Raw genomic sequence first — 23,942 nt, 5'->3', positions numbered from 1 at the left:
TATTATTACATTTTAATAATATTGGGGTGTCAGCTGTTACAGAATCAAAATATAATATTTCAATATGCTTTTCCCCAAAAAGTGGTTGTAAAACATTATAACTAAAATTATACATTAATAATTTTGATACTTCTAAATCAGTTGAACCAATGAATATAGGTTTATTAAATTTCATTGACGTTCTTTTTAATTTAACTGCTGTTAAATAATCTTCAAATCTTTTATTTCCTAAATGTCTAGGACTTGATTGTAAATGTCTCAATCGTTCAGAATTATTTACTAATTCAATATCATTTCTATTTCTAATATTTTCACATGTTTTACCATAAAAACTATTATTCATTAATTTGAAGAAATCTTTTTCAAAATCTGTTTTTGATATTGTTCTCTGTTGAGTATTGAAATCTATATATTTTTCTAACCACTTCGATTGATTAAATTCAATATATCTATGTACTTTCTTTAATTTCATTCCTTGTTTTAGATAAAATTTTAACATTCTATGATGAACAATATAATTGTATTTATTATTTTAGTAAGTATTAATTTTTCTGTAAAAACATGATCTTTCGGATTTATTTTCTTCTGGTATTCACTTAAATAACTATCATCTACGGTTAAATGTTCTGGGCAATATGGTAAGTTTTGTTGTTTTAAACTTTATGTTATCAGGATATTCCAAATCAACTACAAAGAAATAACCAATTGGTGCTTCATCTTTTAAACTAATAATTGCGCTTTCCCAATCAGTTTTATCATCATTTTCAACTACTGTTGATATAAAATTTTTATATGGTTGAGGTTGCATCATTGCCCAACCATATAAATTATTGGCGTCAATGTATAATAATTTATATTCATCATTTGCTTTAAAATGTCTATCTCCCATAACACCACTAATTCCACCTCTAATTGATTTTTCAAATAATAAAACCATGTCTGGTTCTTTTAATAAATCCAATTCTACATTTGTATATTTTAAACCAAATTGCCAGGTTAAACCGGGACTAGAGTAGCAAGCAATAACAAGGATCAACATTAAAATGATTCAAATTAACTTCTCTAAATTTTTCAAATATATCAGCCGTTATCATAACATCTGATTTTAAGTATAAATCTACTAATTCACCATGATTTTTTATCTTAAAGTGATTCCAAATATTTAATGTTCTAATAAATACTTCATCTTTCACATACTCCTCTTTTAATTGATCATAAAATTGATCTTTTGATAATTCTGTTACATTAAAATCATCATGTGTTTTATAAAATGATTAAGGAATTGCACCTTTAAATCTCAATAATTTAAAATCTTGTTCATTTGGGTAATAATATCGAGTTATTATAAAATCATTATCAACTAAACTTTTTGCTAAATTATCTAATGAACTTGCTAGAAATCTATAAGAATCTAAAAATCTCATGCAACCAAATTGAAATGAAATATAATTTTCAGATGATTTAGCCAATAGTTTAAAATCATATTTTCTTAAATTTGCACCATTTATAGCATTATATTCTTCTATTTCTTGATTAATTGTGCCCAATTTTCCTGATAATTGTTTTATAAATAGATGGGTATCATAGCCCGATAAATTATGAAATAATATTGGTACGAAATTAACTTTCTTCGCTTGTAAATTACAATCTTCATGAGCAGCTCCACGATATTTTGAATTTAAATGATCATGATCTCTAGCTTTTTTATCAAATGAATGAAAACGTTTTTCACAGTAATAACAATGAGTTGCACATTTAAAATCAATTTCATCTTCTTTTGTTATAACTATTTTTTTTAATTTTCGTTTAATCATTTTGCAAAATCACTTTCTAATTTAATTATTTTGTTACAAAAATTATTATCTACATCTTCACCTCTAAAAGAAATATGTTGATTTACATATAATTCAGGATAATTTGATTTTATATAAATTCCATAAGCAGCAGCTCTTTGATGAACTTTTTTAATTGTGTTTATAATTGGTTGATCTTGAATTATATCTTCATTTAATTCATTTCCTATATCCTTTGCTTTTAAAATTTGCTTTTTATTATATATTTCTTTTCTATCTTGATCAGTTAATTCTTTATTCAACGATTCAAAATCCCCATAAATTACAAACGGCACTCTATTTTTAAATTTATAATTAGTAAATTTCAATTTATAATCTTTTTCTGTTGGCGTTATTAATTTGCAAAAATCTTTATTATCACATAATTCTTTATGTTTTAGTAATGTATTCTCAGTCATAAATTTAGATAAACATTTTCTACATAGATAAATTTTATGATGATGATCACTTTCTGTTCTTAAGAATAAATCAATTTTCCACATATAATGTTCATTTTCATCTTTTTTGTAATATAACAAATCTATAGGATTTTCATCATCATAATATTCTGTTAAATATAAAGCTTCTAATGTATAATCTTTGATATTTTCACCTTTTGTCTTTGGTAATTGTATTAATTCGAATACATTTATTTTTAAATTATTAACTTTTTCTATTTTAGGAATCATTTTTATAGTTACTGGATATTGATCAATTTTATATAATGTTTCATATTTTTGGTACTCTGTTATTCTAAAACTATGTGTAATATCTTCTGTTGGGTGTAAGCAACTAATAATTGACCATAGAAAACATTTATTATCTTCATTTTGACCATTTATTACTGCTTTTGTTGTAAATGGTAATTTGATATAACTCTATCCTTTAATATCCTCTTCTGTTGTTAAGTTTGAATCATTTTTAGGCATTGTTTTACTTTTTGATGTTTTAATCATTTTTGTATTATAAACATTTAAATCTAAAAATATAATTTCATTCAATGTTAAACCAGAACCCTCAAAATATCTTTCTTCAATATGTCGTTTAAATTCACTAAATATTTTTTCTAACTTCTCTTTTATTTGCGTTTTTGAAATTATTTTTTCAGAGAGTGTTTGAATATCATAATCCATTTTATTTTCTGATTTGATAAAACTTACTTTCCCAGAGATACTAATTTTTGGAAATTCAACATCTGGTACCAAATCTAGTAATTTTTTCCATGATTTCAATAAATTTACTATAATCTTCTATTGTTGTACCTTTAAAAAATCTAAATATAATAGATGCAGGACCAATTTTACTACTTAATATTTTTAAAATTTCAATTGTATCTTTTATTTCTAGTGAATCGATATAATTTCTAACATTTTCCATATAAGGTTTATTTGAAATGGATTTAGTTTCTGAAGTTGGTTTATCATCAAAATAATCTATTCCTAAAACATTATTACTTAAATTTTGTTTGTGTTTATGTGATTCGAGATGTCTTTTATAATTCCTTTTTATTATAAATTCATTACAAACATTACATTTTCTTTCATCCACATTCATATTTTCTAATCGTTCTTTTCTTTCATTGGAATTTTCTGGAGTTTCAAAATCTATAACATTTTTCATATGATTTTTAAATTTTTCATGGCGTGATTTTTGAGATTTATCTATGTATTTTTTACAATATGTACAATAATATTGATTTTCATTAACATCAATTTGTTCTGCTTTATTCTCCCCCATTTATAAGGAAAAAAATATTACTTGTGGTGATGAGTGGTGTCTCGACCTCCGACCTCTGGTATGAAACCCCACTTTTCATATTACTTATTTTAACAATAATTCATTCGGATGAATTTATTTTACAAGGTGAATTAATATGCAAATGACTACATCACTTGGCGTGAGCGGGCGCCTTGCACCAAGGGTGGGTACCGTAGCGGTCTTAAATTCCTTGTTTTGTGCTGGGAAAGTCAGTGGGAGTCTTTGAATTTGAAAAGTTGGCAGACAATGGTCTTGAAAGCTTTAAATTTTTACAGTTAGACTGAAATTATTGCCAAGTTGTATGGCAATGTGGGGTGCTTTTATTCATTTACTGCAGACGTTTAGCGTAGCAACAGTCGTCGTCTGGAGATTCCTCATTATACGCATTTGTTACAGAGTCCCATCCCGTCGATAGACTGTTTAGTAACACATGTTCCTTGCCAAAGTTGTATTCTAAATCTATATTGTATGAAATAGAAATATTAATTTGGAAATGTTTTGGAATAATTTTTTGTGCTTATTTTGGTGAATAAAACGTGTATGAATATTCGGATGAATTTTACGCAATACTTATTTGCATATAGAAAACACCGAACAGGTGAACTAGTATTGTTTAGGATATAAGAATCGCCATTCATCATCAGGACATGGCTTGTCCGTAGCGATCCCGTCTTCGTGTGGGCATCGTCATCGTCATATAACCGGCCATATTTCACTCTAACGCTTAAAGCAAAACAAATTGATCTGACGTATTTGTTCCTGCCTGCCACTGTCCGAGGCGTCAAGTCTCACCATAGTGCCCAGGGCAGTCGGTAAAGCAAACAGATCTGCATAATTTAAAGAGTAGCAGAATGAGCGATGTAACATGTTTTCATCGATATTATAAAAACCTACCTCGAGAGCACAGGACCTTTGGTCCTCTAGTTAACTCTTCTCAACACATAAATCACAATTTAGATGCACGAGTTGCATTTAAAATCCAAAGCAAGAATATGCATAATGTGTATCGATTGCCTATGTAGGTTCTTCATTTTCTAATTTGGAAGTATCGTTAATTTGTTAAGCAAAGATTATCTCATAGGCCTACCAGGTACCGATAATGGTAACATGCGTCCGCTGCCTTGTCCAACAAGGGGTATCCCGTGGAAAAACACGGTTACTTTTTATAGTAAGAATGAAGAAATTCTGTGTTTTTTGAAAATTCAATATGGATTCCAAGTAATGATTCATTATGTGATTTCTGATAATGGCGGCGGTAGCCACATTGGAAACGGCCAAATTATTGATCAAAATGGAATGAGCATGATGTCATCTGATTTTCATTAAAGGCCCGATGGCCATTTATAAAAAATAACCATATTTCAAATACAAGGGGTGATCTCGTTTGTGTCTTTAGATAATTATCTTCCTATCCCACTATGATAATTCTATGCCAAAGGGGACATTCGCTATCAGCCCTATCGAAAATAGAGATTATCAGCCATCAGATATAACTGCTAGGGTAGCCATCTTGAATTTGTAGATGAAAAGATATGCGGTTTTGGATCAAAGAAAATAATTCTTTTGTTACGTCCTTTATTCGTTATGAAATGCAACATTTATTCAAATACACAGAATTTTTTTCAGGAATTTTGATCACGTCGGTTACGGAATCTTAAGACTCTTTGCTCTCCTCACTACAGAGAACTATCCAGTAAGTTTTTGATTCAAGTTTTTTTTTAAACATTTGCGGTACAGTGTCTATTGATAATCGCTAATTTACAAGTGCTCTTGCTGTAATTGTACTCAAGAATCTGTACAACTTTTTATGCCACTAAATTCTCCACCAGTTGTTGTGTCATGAAGTTTTCCACCGTGGGACTACAATCGCCGCCATTGTTGGTGACTGGCTGTACCGCTGGATGTTCTTTCTAGTTGGTTCCTCTGTGACCTGACCTGTTTATTTGGGTCTTCCTTTTCAAGTAAATACAAGTAATAACAAGTCTTCTTATATGACCACACTGTTTCTTTTTTTTCTGCCTATGGTTACATTCTTTCTCTCCCTCCCTCTCTTACCCAAAAACGACCAATTTGTACATTTTTTACATTCCTAAACCATGACCTCACCCGCTTCTAACCTTACCCTAATTAGTATGTTCAATCCCTGCTACTTCCATTCTAATCCTCCTGGAGTAAGCTAACCATCCCTTATAAGTCTTGTTTTCATTCCTCGGAATACATAAAACATGGAATGGAATCATAAAACCTGGAGTTAAGACCTGTAATCGTAAAATAAAACATGGAACCCATGCCGTTCCAAATGAAGGCAAAATAAATACAAAATATGAATTTCCTTGAATTGAGATGAAAGGACGATTGACTTTTTAAACTAGATACGAGGTTAGATAATGTTGTTTTGCTGCTTTAATGATCATTTGTCCAGTCTAAGTGATTTCTTGATTTATAAAAGACTAAATTCCTAAAGTAAAGGAAGATTCTCCTGGCTGGACATGGCCCAATTGGGCCGTCGCATGGCCACAGGGTCCGATCGAAGCACTTGTCCCCGATTGCGCGGGACAATTATTTTCTCCGGGGCTAGTGCAATTTCATGTCACAAAGCTTTTTTCCCACTAGATACAATGGATGATAGTGCCACCAATCTGACTGCCTGTGAAGAAGGGCAAGTAGCTTTTGGAGGGGGCAAGCAAAATTTCAGATATGCTTGCCTCCGTGCATTTGGCTCTTATTCCTTAGATCGGACTCTGTGGGCAAACTAATATTTATACATGGATATGATATATTAGTCCTTACAAGTAACAGATAAACGAAATCTATACCGTGGAGGATCAATTTACCAATGTGCTTTAATACGCACTGTGAAGTAACATCATTATAGTGGTAAAAATGTCTCGCCAGTAAATTTAATAAATCAAATTAATCATTGTATCCAACTGAATTTCAGCTGAATTCGGTGATTCGGCGACGTTCAAAACCCCGCCCTTTGAATGCTGTCCCACACCTCAAACAGCACTGGCAACACGCGCAGGTCCAGGTTTTATTTATGATTACTTGTCTTTACTTAAGATTCCAGGTTTTATGATTTAATTCCGGGTTTTATGTATTCCGGGAAATGAAAACAACGTTATAAGTCAAACTCCCACCTTGCAATCTAATCCTTTCGCCTGGTGCACACTGCATACACCTACTTTCATACACATTTAACTATTTTCTCTACATTCCCTTTCAAACTTTGACCTTCAATCAAACAAACCCTTAACCAGACATATTACTACATCCATTTACATCGTAACCATATAAACTGTTATTTTTCTACGTTCATGAATAACATTTGTGTCACTTTTCTTTCTTCATTTTCTTTTAACAACCCAGGAAATAATTATATGAAAATATAGCTGCAAAGCAGCGATAACAGGTTTTCTGCACAGCCTTGTTCGTATTCTTGTTCAATGTCTGGATACTGTGTCGACCACGATCGCGTGTATGCTGACACAGCCGAACCATGCTATTGAAAATGAAGGGTATCCTGTTCAACGGTCAAGACGGTTTTACAAAAGGAAGGTCTACCAACAGTCAATTGGGCCTACTTGAAACCATGGTTAACTCGACCAGATGGTTATTTGACTCCAGAAAATCGACTGTGAGGCCTTATAGTCTTTATGAATTTCGAAAAAGCATTTGATTAGGTACTCAGGTGATCAGCGATTACTAACGATCTATTAGGAAACGGTATCAATGATGGGTCACTTAAATGGGCTCAGCAGTTTTCTCCGATCAAAAACGGGTGGCAGAAATCAACGGTACTGTCTCATCTTGGAAATAAGTAGATCTAACAAGTGGAGTCATGCGAGCTAGTATCCTAAGTTTTCTTCTCTTCACTGTCCTGATAAATGATTTACTAAGTAACCCGAAATGTACAGGACCGAGTAAATTTCCAAAGCGACCTCAACTAGCTGTGTCCCGTACATGGTCAGAAACATGGAAGATGAGCTTCAACGTGAAAAGGCATAATATGGATATTGGATACAATGAAAACCCAGGTTCATAAGATAACTCAATCGTTCAAGTGAGATTATTTTTTTTTGAATGAAAAATACTCATTATAAGTAAATGACTTTTTAGTTCCACGATAATTTTTCTTCGATCGAACAATATACTTGTTCGAACGAAAACCTTTATGTTCCGACAAGAAAATTTTGTTCCAATGATAACAATTCTGTTTGATCGAACAATATACTTTTGTTTGATCGGAAAAGTTTTCGTTCTGACAAAAAAATTCTTTGATCAAAAAGCTATATTATTGATCGATGTTATTGAGCGATTTTTTCAAAAAGTTTTGTTCGAATGAAATCAATGTGAGGAAAGCATGATAAGAATATTGAAAAGAAAACCCCAGTTCATATTATACCTTTGATTTGATATTCGATTGAGAATTCGCAACCTCGGAAATCCTCTCGATGATAGACACTGTCCAATAAACATCGGATCACCTCTCTGGCGCCATATTTGCCTGGGTTTGATTGCTGCCCATCGAAGCTCTTGCTTTTGCTTTTGGGCACATGACCAATGAATTGTATTTTTTCGTGATTGATCAACACAATGCTTACTTCCTACAGGAATAATTACTTGAGATGTTATTGATCAAAAAAAATTACTAATTAGCCTTACAAATAAATCGTTCATTTATTCTTCACTTTGTTTACGTAGTTCACCAAACCCACTGTTGCTTTTTTCACGGTATCTCGGCGATAAACCTAAGCAGATGTGCGCTCTCTAGCCCATATGTACAATTGATATGCCATAATTTGTTCCCTCTAATATCACGGCTATATGGTGCACCCACTAACATATATGTTTATCATATCATATACGATGGCACCAACATATTTACGATACATTAGAATTCATTAATTTAAAAAATCATCAAAAAAGCCCTTTGAAATGAGTAGAAACTGTAAACAGTAAGCTTTCAACGGAGATGATGTCAGGAACATGCACCTGCACACATCTAGATAACAGTGAGCATGTCCTGAAATTGCCAATATATTAGTATTTCAGGAAATGAATGAAATGATAATCAGTAGCATATTTATAATTTGTGAACATAATACTTCATAGAAAAAGTATGACATGATATTTTATTAATTGGACTGTGCCCTTTGAGCAAGTAGAATCAACATCGGATTGAATCCTTCATTGCAAAGGAGAAGTGCTGATGACTCACCATCTTTAAGTTCCAAACTTTGATTTTTTTCATTCCAGAAATTTATATAACTATAGAATGAAATCTTAATAAGTAATATTGAAAAGTAAAATGTCACAAAGTGTCTGCCGCCAGGTTGGAACCCGATCCAGCTAAGGTCGAAGCAATTAGGAAATGGCCGGTTCCAGAAAACTATAGCCGATGTCAGGAGTTTTCTTGGATTTAGCGGATACTATCGGAAATTTATCAAAGGCTTCGCTGGGTTAGCTAAACCATTGACGGATTTACTTGTAGGATATACTGAGAAAGGTCGAAAGAAAGAACCTGTTGAATGGAACAAGGAACTACAGAAATCCTTTGATGGTATTCACGAGTTTTTAACGTCGCCACCTGTTCTTCAGTTTGCCGATTATTCTAAACTGTTCAAGCTTCATACCGACGCATCTCAAATTGGGCTTCGGGCAGTACTGTATCAAACGGGTGACTATGGGAAGATGCATGTTATCGCTTATGCCAATCGGTCATTAAATCAAGCTGATGAATTATGAAGTACATAAATTGTAGTTTCTTGCGCTTAAGTGGGCGTTAGAGAAGATTCACGATTTTATTTTTTTGAGTAAAGTGTTAGTCAAAATGGATTATAATCCTTTGAGTTACATTCTCAAGTCTGCGAAACTGGATGCTTTGTCTCACAGATGGTTGCAGGCAATCTCGATGTACAACATATAGATAATGTATCAAAGTGGGAAGGAAATGATAGACGCCGATGTATCTAGAACCGCATGTAATTCTTTGTCGTGTGACATTGAATCTGCTTTTTCTGATGCTAAACTGGACGTTGAGGATGATACGTTCGATGATTTGGTTTTTGGTTTGATAGATCTGAGTCGGTTGATTGAACTTCAGGAATCGGATCCTGTGTTAAAATGGTTGAAGTTAGATTTGCCGGGAGGTAGGAAGTTTCAGATGGATGGACCTGGTGAGATGAAATTCCGAAGACAGATACCAAAGTTGTTGTTAAAGGATGGTGTGATATATCGACGTATCATGGATCGTGGTGTCGTAAGGGATCGTGTTTTCTTGCCTGACTCGAAATTGGAAGATGTGTTGCATTCGTTGCATGACCAGATGGGCCATCAGGGTGGAGATTTTGAGGAATACTAAGGCATAGAAAATTCTTTTTATTCCCTAATCACATCATCCAATGCAGCCTTTTTGAAAGAAAATAGAATGATTCAGATTTCGATCTTTATTTTCAATCATACTCATTTCCATTTCCAAAGCACACATGTGCGATCAGTTGAAAGCTTAACGATATTTCTTTAATTAAATCCGCTACAAGTTAATAGTTGAACTATGGATGAATTAAGGGCGGCGGCAGAAAGTCAATTTCATAATTTTTCATATTGTAAAATCGTAGAAAAGATGCCTGGGTTGGCGGGTATATTTGATGCATATTTGTTTGTAGGTTTATAGCCGCGAGCGTTGATACTGTAGCGAGTGTAGTGCACACGTGTGGATTGTGTTTACAAACAGAATAGGGAGCATATGCATTGCAAACAAGATGGCGGAAACAAATTCTTGTGAAACAAATTCCTGCCACAACTACTCAGTGAACTATAGAACTTTTGGAATTCGGATAAGGCCGGATCATTCTTTGCAGTTTCAGACGGTCGCTTTTGTTTACCGTAAAAACAGGGTAAATTAAGTGGCCAGCTGAGATTTCCGCCCGATTATATCACTCGAATTTACTCGAGTACGGGAGCTTCGATCACAGTCGCAAGAAATATTGATGACAAATTCTTCATCCGCGGCAGTAAGCAGTCGCAGTGAGCAGGACGCGCCATATTGTCAAAGGTGAGTGATGTTGGGGATTAATGAGCAAGAACAGAAATATCCGCTAAATTTGGCTTCGAATGATATTCATTAGGCCTTATGTGACACGCTATTTATGTCTAGGCCTAGTTTCTACATTTGCTTCTCTTTTCCGTGTGTTAATGAACAGAGAAACTCTGTTGAATGAGGTGGGCCGGCCGTTGCATGCTTTGATTCATGTGGCACGTATCGGCGGCCGCCATGATGTATCAATGCAGTTTCCCACTTCAAAAGTGGGAAAGTAGGTTGTCAAAAGATGTCATCCGATTTATTCTAACTGTACTTTTGAAGAAAGATAATAGGCATCTTATACAGTGTTGAAAATTCCATGTAGACGCGCGTCGTAGTTTGCGAGTTATAAGCATTTGGATTAGGCCTACTGCCAACTTTAAGATTATTTTACATGTGTCGCAAATGTAGGCTACTCCCAATATTTTCCACGAATTTTTGTGATCGAGGCAAATGTGTACCGTTTAATCAAGCTTAATGTCTGTCGTATTTGAAGATAATAATTTTTTGTGGTGTAATCGTTTAAGAGTGCTTCCCTTTAAATTTTGTCGAATACTTCGTCGATAAATATTTTTCCCTAGACCCTGACCTCAAAAAGTCTGAAAAGGCCAATGAAATTAAGGTTTCAGCCCAAGCCTCAAGTTATCAGTTAACCGTCATACCGGTCGCGTGGATGACGTGTCTCACATGAAAATTTTCATTTTTTCATTGTTTATGTTCTAACATCCGGAAAATGCAGAAAATGCACAAAAAATATGAGTCATCGATAAAACGTTTTTTAAATCGATATTTAACACGAAGATTGCCTTTGGAAGTTTGGATTGCAATCTTTATGTCTTGAAATTTAGGGATTATTATCGGAATGTGACTGCCTTGTGAGCTAACATATTTTGACAGCTGAGCTACTACTAGTGCTAATGAACATAAATTGAACCTGTTGCCAAATGTTACTCCCAATGTTACCATTAATCATTGGACATGTCTGTTATGTCTAGTCACTGTTGAATTGTAATAAGGCTTATATTTTTTACCCGAGTCCGAGTCTCTTATTCAACAGGCAAAAAAATGGTCCTATTGATAACTAAGATAGTTTTTCTATAAACATTTGGAGACCTAGTTACAATACATCATAGTTTTACACATTTCTTCAGCTTCAACATTTAGATACTGATGAGAGGGAAACCAGAGTGATGATGATTTATAACTACCTGACTCACTGATCGGTATTGGCCTAATTACCAGACTATAAATACTGTTGTTTTTCCATTGACTATACTCATTTACCTGTTGAAGCTTTTATACATTAGTAGCGAAAGCTCGTGCTTCAAATAAATAGTGAACCTATATAGTACTACTCGTGAAAAAATAAAAATCTATATATTCTATTCACTATAGCTGGTATATTCAAATCGGTCGCTAGTGACCGATTTGAATATACCAGCTATAGTGAATAGAATCGTCAAGTATTGATTTCAGTGAGGCATTCTAACTCATTTTCCTATCAGCAGATGGCGACACCAGACGGCCTACAATGTCTAACAAGGCAGGAAAGTGATATTTCATACATTTGACATGTAGAAGGGGTATGGAAACCACGTGGGTCAGATTTCCAAAATTGAGAATATCGTTAGTAGTAATGGCCAATGCACTAAATACGCTCTCTAGTGAGTTTGGCTGATATTTTGGACATAGTAATGAAAGATTTTGATGATAATTCGTATTTGGATGAATCTCATGACAGTTTTTTATAATGGGTGGCCCAAAAATCTGGATGACCTTGGGATCTGTGACCTTGGAGTCAGACCCTGAAGGTAACCCCAAAGTTCGCAAACATGGTATCATTTGAAAACTTGTGAAAAGAGCTTTCATAAAATACATACAGTATGGGGTTATCCCTCGTATCTACTGAGTTATTCAGTTTTCCCCTTGCAAGGTCCAAAATCTCTCATAGGCCAAAAAATACTTGCCGGTTAAAGGGTTAATAGAGTGGCTTACCGTAACAACAATAACCACAGATAGCGCCTACACATTTTACAGTGTTTGCATGTTACCTTATGTTCATTTGTTACATACATATTCAAACCATGCTTATTTTTTCATATGTTTTATAGGATGAGTTGCCACGTACAGTTTTGTGTGGCCCCTCTGAAATACCAATTTGTACCATAACTATCCAAGATGAATCTGGAGACGTTGATGTAGCATTATGGCGACAATTTTCCAAGACTGATATCGCGACAGGAAATCATGTTCTGTTTAAAAACCTTACTGTATCTTCTTTTGACCAAAAACCTGTTCTAGCTACTACCGGAGCTTCATCATTTGAGGTAAGTATTTTTCTACTCTTGTGACTAAAGGTCACTAACTAAAGGGAGTGGACATTGGCGAATACGCGTTTATATACGTATGTATATAAACGCGTATTCGGGTGAAGGTTAGATTGATTCGAGCTCAGGGATGAGATGCAGTGAAAAAGGTGAACATTTCTCAGTAAGTATTTTATATGTCCTTTGTGAAAAATTTTGTTATTAATATGAAAAATTCATCCTCCTGGCAGAAATTCGGACCTGAGGCATCATGACTCACCATCGTATGAAACCCTGCCACACTAGCCCATAGTTGCATTTACCTGCACATTTAGGCTAGTGTGACAGGGTTTTGTGTCATGGCTGAGAGTAGCAATACCATCAGGTTCATATCCCTGCCAAGGGAGGATGAAAAAAAATTGAAAAATCCTGGGTTTTAGAAATAGGCAATGTAATAATTTCAGAATCTTGCATCTCATCCCTAACAGCATATATTTCTCTTACAGGGTAAAATACATATTGAACACTAAACCTCGCCACATACATAGCCAAGTTTTGGGTAACTTATACATAAAATAAATATTTTCTAACTTAATTTATTTTGTTATCCTAAAACTATTCTGTATATCATTGTCTCAATTTTAAACACCACTTGAATTTCTGTGTTCTTAGTGAATGACAATGCATAACGCTGACGTCAATACCCTTTATATTCTGTCACACTGACCGCTTCACTAGGTCAACCCTTTCCAGTTTAGTCCATTACCAGTTAATTCCAAATGCCAAAATAGGCAATTTGAACTTAGGCCTGGATCAACAGATCCAAGTGTGTGGTGTATACACATTGAACAAGTATCGTTCTTCTCTGCAACTTAGGTTTCTAAAACCAATGCATTAGTCTATTCGGTGCAAACTTTTATCAATCTGCATAATCATTACCAGCTCCGATAATGCCATTATGAAATTACCCTGTTCCCTAGATAGCAATTATGCATCGCAAATTGAAAGATGGTTGATACTAAAATTGTTGAATATTGCTATAACTTAACTTCTTGGATTTAAATGCTTTTTGATCATCTTTGTAGAAGACTGAACCTCGTACTATTCGTAAGAATATTGTTCTAAATGCTGTAGAAGTTGAGGCAGACGACTATATTGCATTCCTCACCAGTGCTTCAGATAATCAAGATTGCGACGATTTCACGTCAGTCAAAATGTATAAAAAGGACCTTGCCAAGTACCTACAACAACCAACAATTCAGTCATCTGATATCGTGCCAATTCTACCACTAACCTTAAAAGTGGCAATAAAAGATTGTACTGCAGAGCCAATTGCCTCATGCAAGCAGGATACCGCCAAATCTTGTACCTCTAATGATGCCAAATCAGCATCAGATATAAAAAAAACAACTAAATCTTCAACTCGATTTGAATCTCTTGCTTCAACTGCATTTCCTGATGACCCACCAAGGAAAACTTATTCCAAAAAAACTGTCAAAAAAGCTCTTGATTGGGTTGATTAAGTAAGAGAAGTCATAATTTCATAGCATGAGGCAGCATTGGATGAAGCTCTTAGTTCACATTATTAAAACATTCAGCACCCCAATCGTGGGTAAAATTGTTATGTTTGACATATGCTTCTGTCATTAATTGCCTTTTTTAAACATTTTGTCGTCACAAGCAAAACAGGTCATATAAGCGACCAATTTTAAACTACGCCAATGTGATTAAAAGTTTTCTGTGAATCTACTAAAATCAGTATTTTTCACTCGACGTACAGTAATTTTTGTCATGCTTATTATTATCTTATAATTCTAAATTTTGTGGTTACAAAATGTGTCCTAGCAGACACAAATATTTCGGTTATATGTATAAGTGGCACTGATGTATCTTATTTTGTGGTTACAAATTGTGTCCTAGCAGACACAAATATTTCGGGTATGTGTATAAGTGGCACTGATGTCTTATTTTGTATTATATTTCCTAATCATTTTTAGCCCACTTGGGACTTTAGTCCCAGCGGGCTATTGCATTCACTTTTCGTCCGTCGTCCGTCCGTCCGTCCGTAGACGGAATCCAGTTATTTTGGGAAGTTTTGAAGACGCTTCAAGGTAATGTCTTGATATTTGGGTTACACATGTATCTACCCTAGACACATCTTCAGCCCAAAAACTGGCCCTGTCAGATTCAAGATGGCCGACTGGCAGCCATTGTTGTTCGCCAAAATCAGCACTTTTTACACATTTTTGAACTTTTTGAGGGAAATTTTGAAGACACTTTGATCAATTACCTTGATCTTTCGGATATATGTGAATTCCCCCAGGGCCCATCAGCATAACAAAAATTGGGTCGATCGGATTCAAGATGGCCGTCCTATGACCTTTTTAGTGCCCAAAAACGTTAATTTTGGCCCAAATTCTGAGTCCTGTAGCTTCCTACTGGTTTATCATTTCTCATTGCAATTTGTGATGGGTATTCTTTGGAAAGGGATGTTTTATATCTGAGACAGGTATTTTTCATATGCCAATTATGACGCAATTGGCGGCCATCTTGGTGTCAGCAGTACTCATTCGTAAGTGGGAAAAAGTTTTTCCACATTATATTGATACCTAAGCGTATTTTGTTACCACAATCATTTAGAAAGTTGCAGCTCATAACGTGTTCTATGATTGTGGTGAGTTTCGAGGTCATTGGTTTTTGTATATGGCCACCAGGGGGCGTTGAATAATGCAATATCTTAGTATTTCTATATTATATTCGTATCAATGCATATTTTGTAACCACAATCAATTGCAAAGTTGTAGCTCATGACATCATCTATGATTGTGGCAAGTTTTAAGGCCATTAGTTATTCTTTATGGTCACCAGGGGGCGTTGAATAGTAGAATAACTTAGTATTTCCTTATTATATTGGTACCTAGGCATATTTTGTTACCATGATCAATTACAAAGTTATAGTTTGTGACATGTTCTATGATTGTGGTGAGTTTCAAGGTCATTGGGTTTTGAATATGGTCACCAGGGGGCGTTGAATAGTAGAATAACTTAGTATTTCCATATTTAAGTGGTAACGAGGCATATTTTGTTATCACAATCAATTACAAAATCGTAGCTGCTGCCATGTTCTATGATTGTGGTGAGTTTCAAGGTCATTGGATTCTGTATATGGTCACCAGGGGGCGTTGAATATTGAAATTGTTAGATTGTTGAGCATTTGGAACCACTTCCCAAGTGGGCATGGTGTCCCTGGACCCCTAGTTTCGAATATTTTCATCTTGACAATTCTGAACCTTTTTGAACTTTATCCAGTTTTCATATGCTGCTTTCATCCTTCAGTCTGCTGTATCATCTCTATATTATTCAAATGGACTAAAACGCCATTTATTCCATTTCTCCATGTACTCAAGTAAATAACTCCAACAGTTGTCATGTAGTTCATGGTACATACTATGATTTTTGGGGGAAGAAAACATTTACTATTATTGCATTCACCTTGACGCATGATTTATACATCATAAGTTAGATACTTGTAATTTGCAGCACTTAAGGCCCGGACACGCTGGGTAAAATTGCCCAGTGTGTCCGGGTCTGTCGGCGATCAAATCGGTCATAAAATCGCCCACTGTGTCCGGGTCTGTCGGGGATCAAACCGGTCATAAAATCGCCCACTGTGTCCTTGCCTTTACTCAATTGTTAAGTTTTATTTTTATATACAGATGTTTGTAAGATAACAAACTAATAAATTCTTATATATCTACAAATGATCACCTTTCTTTTCTTAAATTCCTTCTAGTCAAGCATTCTAAGAAATGCCACTTCTTATCCTGTCATTCTGTTTTTAAGAGGACTTTGTTCCCTATCAGGGGCCATTCATTAAATATGTGTGCATATAGCAGCTGAAGGAGAGAAATTTGTTAATTGGAGGTTTCATAAAATAACCCAAATCTTCCTATGCACACGTAGTAACCTAAAAACTTCATAGATGGCGCTCAATGTTGCACTTCTTTTATAATGTGAGAAACAAAATGAATTTGAATTTCGTAAATGTGGTAACAGTCTGCCAGCAATAATTTTCCTCCATTTGTGTAACTTTCGAAGTCTAGCCAGTTGTGTCAAATTTATTACATAAGCTAAACACAAACGAACGTCCCGTTTTAAAGTTTCTTTCTAGTTTGTCTATAAAACTAACATCACAAAATTCAGAGAATTTTCTCGTACAGAATCAATTTGTCTATAGTCCTTGTGCAACTTCATGAAATTGCTTAATTTCTGAGAATTGAATATTGGAATTAATTTCATTTTAATGCAATTCTTTTGTATCTATATCCTCTACTAAGGTATCCCTTAACAATACAATTTGTATGGGTATGAGTTACCCTTAATCAAAACTTATTTTCTATCCAAGGACCTGTGCAACATTCGGCCAGGAACACATTTTTCCTGAATAACGTACAAACTCGAACGGTTCAAACAATTCTCATATTGAGTGACCAGATTTTGATTCAAACAATTCTCTTCATATTGAGTGACCAGATTTTGATATTAGGTGTTGCTCCTATTCAAAGAAAAAGATCTCTCTTACTTCGGTGTCTTAAAAATGTATACGAAGAAATTCTACATAACCGTATGAATCTTATCCGTGTTCTGGCTTATATTTGATCCGTTCATAACTTATTTACAGGTACGAAATAAATTTTCCTTCAATTTGATATAATTTGAAGTAGAAGTATTCCCAAATTGGTGGTCAAACATTTGTTGAGTATTTGTTCTGTTTTATGTCTGGTGAGGTTCAAGGTCATTGGTTTTTGTATATTGTCACCAAGGGGCGTTGAATAGCTGAATAACTAAGCTTTTTTTACATATGGTATTGGTTTGAATGCATATTTCGCAACATTTAGAAAAACTGTTGCTGGTGACATGTTCTATTATTGAGGCGAGTTTTACGGTCATAGGTTTTAATATGTTCACCAGGGGGTGTTGAATATTGAATATGTTTGTTCAGCATTTGAAACCACTTTGCAGGTGGGTGCCGTGTCCTTGGACCCCTCGTTACAAGCTACTATGTTCTGCCTTGACTGTAAGCATTTGCTAGAATCATGTTGGATGTTATGATGGTTACAAGTTGGATACTTTCGAGTCCAATGCTGATTTCAAATCAACATGACCAATGGAAAAGAATGATTTGAGATATATATTCCTGCCATCTCCACGTCTGTGTAACATGATTGTACTATGTAAATGATATTGAGCAGGGAGCCCTAATGAAAATAAAACATGTTTTCTATATTTTTTAAACATGTTTTAAAAAATGTATTTTTAAAACATGTCTTTTTCGGATAAAGATGTGTTTTTTAAAACACATTTTCTACAAGGAAATATGTTCTTAGAAACATGTTTCTCCAGAAAAAAATGTGTTTTCAGAACACATTTTTGACATAAATAAATCTTATATTATGCATTTGCTTTTGTAGGCTTTCATGATGCCAGCATATGGGGCAAATACCTTGAATTTCTTCTTTTTTGGTATCTTCTTATATGCTGGAGTATTCTTCTTGCTGGCCATACTCTTGGCAATTATAGTTGATAACTATTGGTAAGTATCAATTATCGATCAAACATAATTTTTCTCGTAAGACTCCACGAATACAAAGAAAACTATGCCAGTAGTAACGCTTCGGCTCAATTGTATGATGCATTTTCATAACTGGTCTTATAGACAGCCACATGTCCACGGGAACCAATTAATCTTTTACTTTGATCCAAAGTTTGTTGAAATTCGTCAATTATTACTTCACAGGAAATTGTCAAAAAGACATGTTAAAGAAGAACGGAAACGTGATCGTATTGAGTTGGCAAAGGCCTGGAATATACTTGATCCAAATGGGGTCGGTTTTATTAGTCTACAAGATGAAACTATTGAGAAAGTTTTACGGCTTGTGAAACCCGAGGTAAACTTTAGTGTTCTTGTATTGATGATCATGTCTTGGATGCTAACAAGTCGTAGCTTATGTCAATCAGTGATATTCCTAACTACCTGAAAAATTGGGGAATGGGGCTGAAAATTTTCCATTGGAATAAGTTACTCTGCTTAACGGTTTTTGGTTTACTTTTGTCAGCGATATAAAGTTGTAATTGAGCTAATTCATGTAAAATCGCGGTACGCTTGGCGCGTGCACGTTTGACATGAAAATGGGCTGAATAATTTTAGCAGAAGATGAGCGCTGTGTTTTCTGTTTGATAGAATTTGTAATAAATTGTTATTTCTTGTGACCTAAAAATGCTAAGCAGCAAACTATAGGCAGAGCTGCCAACCGTCCCGCATTTTGTGGGACAGTCTCAGAATTTCATAGTTTGTCCCGCTGTCCCGGGAAGCATTAATATGTCACGGATTTTCAAAGAAATTTATTCACGGAAAATATCACGGTTTTTATAACTTAAAATATTTTAAATGGAAATTTGGCGATTGTTCGCTAGCAGTTGTTTTTGTCCCAAGATGTCGGAAGGAATTAATTGTAATATGGCAAGTGAACACTGTGGTGCTAGCAGTCAGTACTCAAGGAATAATGAAATGTGGCAAGTGAACACTGTGGCGCTAGCAGTCGGTACTTAGTACGGGATGAACCTCCAAATAAAAAACGTCTGCTCACCGTGTTTAACATTAAATACTCGAAAGATTATTATTCATAAAAATATCCAACAAATCAGCACACTATGCATATTGTACGGCATGCGATTTTCACTTATCGATTTCCCATGGAGGAATAAATGACATCAGACGTCATCATCAGATGGATAAACACAAGGCAATGGCATTAATTATTGGAAGTTCCGCTAAAATGACATCATTTCTTGCTTTTGATGCAGTAGATGATCTTGTTGTTAAAGCTGAAGCTGTCTTCTGTGGCTACTTAGCCGTACATAACATTCCAATCGCTGCAAGTGACCATTTCGGTAGGTTTTGATTTACACACTTTACACATTTTTCAAGGATTTTGGAACAGAGACAGCTTTGAATAAATATAGTCACATACGAAAAAGAGGGACACTCTAGTTCTTGTTCTTGTTCTTTCTTGTTCTTGTTCTGTCTTGTTCTTGTTCTTGTTCGGATACTGTGTCGCCCACGATCGCATGTATGCTGACAGCCATACCTGGCGTTTTAAATTTATTTTCATTGATGTAAAAAATTGGATTTTTGCTACGTAGGCTTATGGTAAGCCAAAAATAATTTTTTGTTTCTTAAGCGTGGCAGGCCTCCAATCCAACGCAATAATACAATAAAAGCTTAAATGGATTTCGGCTTTTTCTACCTTTTTATGTATTCTTCCATATTTACATCTTTCAGGAGAACTACTGCGCATGATGTTGCCACTAGACAATCCAACATTGCTGCCACAAGTGATCAAGAAATTTTCTTGTGGAAAGACCATGGCAACGTATATTCTTAGAGAACTGGCGCAACATACGCAGGCATCTTTGGTAGAACAGATGGGACCTTTTTCACTGTCAACTGATGTCGGTCACGAAAGAGGAAAAAAAGGAAAACTGGATCCGATTGTTATTACACTTGTTTCTAATGAAAATTGTGTGAAAACTGAACTGTTAGCTATGTTAGACTGCGAAGGGCATTCAAATGGTGAGAATATCACCAAAATGATCTTAGGAGCTCTTGACACAAAGGGTACATCAATGAATAACTGCATGGCCCTATGTACTGATAATGTGAATGTGATGGTTGGTTGCAGGAAGGGGGTGTATGGCAGACTGCTAAAAGTACAACCCAACTTGTCATTTACTTCACCTGTCAGCTGAGTGGGGTGGCAAACAACTAACTACCAGTGGATGTATGCGGATTTTTCCATGATATATATTATATGGGGAAGAGTGCTGATAGATTGCGAGATTTTGAAGAAGAGCAGATTTCACATGACAGATTTTACATAAGGTGCCAAAGCATGTGGCCACTAGGTGGCTATCCCTAGAGCAAACTGCTATATTCGTCCTAGAGCATTGGCATGCACTTGGAGAGTTCTTCAAAAAAGAAATTGAAAGTGACAAAAATTCAATAAGCAGTAAACAGATTCTGAGAAATCCTGTTCCGATAGAAAGAAGAAAGCTTATGACAGTCTAAACTCTAAGTCAATGAGGTTATATCTAATGTTTCTTGTGTATGTGTTGAAGAAATTCAATGATGTCAACCATATCTTTCAAAGTGAAAAACCTCTCATTCACAAACAGAGAGCCATTCTGTTTCAATTATTGAAAAGTTTGTTGGTTATGTTTGTCGAACCATGTGCCATCAAGCACCAAGATCTAGTTTAAATTCATGCTGAGTTACAGTATCAAGAACCATAGTGACATAGTTGTTGGAGATGAAGTCAGGAAATATATAGAGAAGAAGAAATTTCTACGAATTTTTCCAAAATGTTGTAAAGTATTTGCAAGCAGCATGTTCTTACATAATCAAAAAATTTCTATTGAATGATCCATTGCTAAAAAATGCTGAAGTGGCTGATGTGCGTAAACAATGTGTTGCCAAATTCTCTGGAATTAGGTATTTTATTCAGAGATAAACAAAGGTTCTACCTGCTGGTTGTGATGTTGACACAATTAAAAAAGAGTTCACTCTGTATTTAGTTGAAGATTTACCTGAAAAAATTCTCAGTGAGAATAGAGGTGATATTGGGTGGCAAATGATTGGTAACTTGATTGATGATATTACAGGATCCCTGAAATATAAAAATCTGTCTAGACTAATGTTAGCCATAATGTGCATACCACACAGCAATGCCACTTCTGAAAGGGTTTTCAGCCTAGTGAGAAAAAATAAGACCGACTTTAGGTCATGCATGAGTGTGCTGACTCCTTGTATTAAAGCAAGAGGGTACAATATGCCACAAGAGGAAATTTTCCAAAGATTTGTTAAAGCGATGCAAGTCTGCTACTAAACGTGGTCTTGAAAATCCCCATTAAATGACAATTTCTAGAAATACATTAGTGACACTGTTCTTAGGTTTTAGGTAGATTCAATGTATATGATGTTGACATGATTGCAAGTATTATACGTATTAAGTAATTCTTTGTTATTTTTTTGTCTTCTTTGGGTTAGATTTTATGAATAAATTTTCTGTGAATTTTTCTAAACTTTTCAATTTTCTTTCATGGTCTAGCTCGTTTCGACACCTGGGCACAAGATAAGTGCTTGATATAAGCTTAAAGGACTAAAATGCTGAAATTTTAGGATGTCCCTGAAAATTGTTTGCTGTCCCTGAAAATAGGAATCTCTGTCCCTCAAAATAGATTTCAGGGGTTGGCAGTTTGTATAGGTATAGGTCGAGGTCTGAATATTGTAGTGGTAAATTCCAGGATTTGAAACGATGTAATACGCCCATTTATTACTGTACCCATATTTTAGCTTCCCCAGCCATACAGTGGAAGTGGTTTCCAAGACTCAATATTCAGCTGCCCTCTGATATGTGACATCATATGAATTTTATTTGAATATTTTTTCATATTGTGAAAAATATTTTTTTGAAAATATAAAATACTTTCCCTGCCGCGCCTACATGTACCCTACGAAATGTTTTACGTGGACCATAAACAAACCTATGTCTTTGGTCTTATTTGACTACAAAATAATTCTTTAAGAAAGATAAAATACGATATAAACTTGTAGAACTTTGAAGTCACGAATTAAAAAGATTTTTCAAGCAATGCCCTTGCTCCAAACAACCTCAAGCTTTCAAGGTAAACCACACTTTGCCCATGGGCAATCTATTTATTCGTCATATGTCGACGGTGTCTTCATAATGGCTTTGGAGACCTTTCTGGAAATCAATTTCTCACAAAATGCTGTGCACATAAAATCGTCTTTTGTACCGTATACTTTCATTATGCGATTAGTGCCAGTTATGCAGTAATTAGCAGTCAAAGTTCGGTATTTTTTCGTGAAAAATGCCGGAAAGTGAATACATTAATTCCCCAGGGATCAACATGTGTTCTTTCAGCTAGCTCAACTTGAGTTGAGAGGGGGCATATAGATTTGCCCCTCTCTGAGTACGCCGCCGCAAGTGACGTTAACCGCCAAGAGGCCGCAATTGTTGACCGATTGTTTTCAAACTTGGAACACAAGTAGAATATCACTTGGGCCAGAACCCTATACAAAATTGGGTCGATTCGATTCAAATTATGGCCACCAGGGGGCCGAAATGAAAAACGACGTTAACAGCCTAGATGCCGCAATTGGCGACCGATTCATTTCAAACTTAGTACACAAGTAGGATATCACTTGGGCCAGTACCCTATTAAAAATTGGGTCGAATCGATTCAAATTATGGCCACCAGGGGATGACATGAAAAACGGTGTTAACAGACTAGAGGCCGCAATTGGAGACCGATTCATTTCAAACTTAGTACACAAGTAGGCTATCACTTGGGCCAGAACCCTATTAAAAATTGGGTAGATTCAATTCAAATTATGGCCACCAGGGGATGACATGAAAAACGACGTTAACAGACTAGAGGCCGCAATTGGAGACCGATTCATTTCAAACTTAGTACACAAGTAGGTTATCACCTTGGCAAGAACCCTATTTAACCCTTACAATACCACTATCGTATGGTATACGGTACAAATTGGCAAGCTAGCATACCCGTACTGTATGTGATACGGTATCGCTTAACCCTTCTTCCAGAAGGGCATATCTATCAGTATCAGGTGACTTGGAATTTGGTAGTGAACAGAGTGACAACGAATATGACAGCAGCAGTTCAGATGATGAGGCTTAGTCAGAAATTAGGTTTATAGTGCCGGTTATGATTTTGATGATGAAAATGAAATCAGTGACAATTTTTTAGACCCCGTTGATATGGTTGTCATGGCAACAGACATCAATAACAATTATGAAGAACCAGAAACTGTCCATCCTCAAGGTCGCATATATCCAAATTATTTGTCTTATTTGT

General features: G+C 35.1%; 2 protein-coding genes across 14 annotated transcripts in view; both read left to right on the top strand.

Annotated features, from left to right (window-relative positions):
• Positions 1-23,942, top strand: part of LOC141915498 (uncharacterized) — a 473,311-nt gene that overhangs the window by 96,912 nt on the left and 352,457 nt on the right. For all 13 annotated transcript variants that reach the window (XR_012620964.1, XR_012620965.1, XM_074807054.1 and 10 more), the window contains 3 exons: positions 5,217-5,283; positions 18,452-18,573; positions 18,778-18,928. Coding sequence is in view for 11 of the 13 variants with exons in the window: in XM_074807054.1 (XP_074663155.1) it covers positions 5,217-5,283; positions 18,452-18,573; positions 18,778-18,928 (340 nt within the window). In the remaining 2 variants the exon portion in view is untranslated. The remainder of the gene's footprint in view (positions 1-5,216; positions 5,284-18,451; positions 18,574-18,777; positions 18,929-23,942) is intronic.
• On the top strand, positions 19,817-22,092 carry LOC141915163 (uncharacterized). Its single transcript, XM_074806585.1, has 5 exons — positions 19,817-19,931; positions 20,323-20,711; positions 20,911-21,102; positions 21,371-21,538; positions 21,581-22,092. Exons 1-5 carry the CDS (start codon positions 19,817-19,819, stop codon positions 21,923-21,925), a joined length of 1,209 nt encoding a protein of 402 aa, XP_074662686.1. The 3' UTR covers positions 21,926-22,092.

Source organism: Tubulanus polymorphus, chromosome 1 (genome assembly GCF_964204645.1).
Source record: "Tubulanus polymorphus chromosome 1, tnTubPoly1.2, whole genome shotgun sequence".
In the NCBI taxonomy this organism is placed as follows: domain Eukaryota; kingdom Metazoa; phylum Nemertea; class Palaeonemertea; order Tubulaniformes; family Tubulanidae; genus Tubulanus; species Tubulanus polymorphus.
Note: the sequence above shows the minus strand (reverse complement) of the source record. Positions and strands in the feature narration are given on the sequence as shown.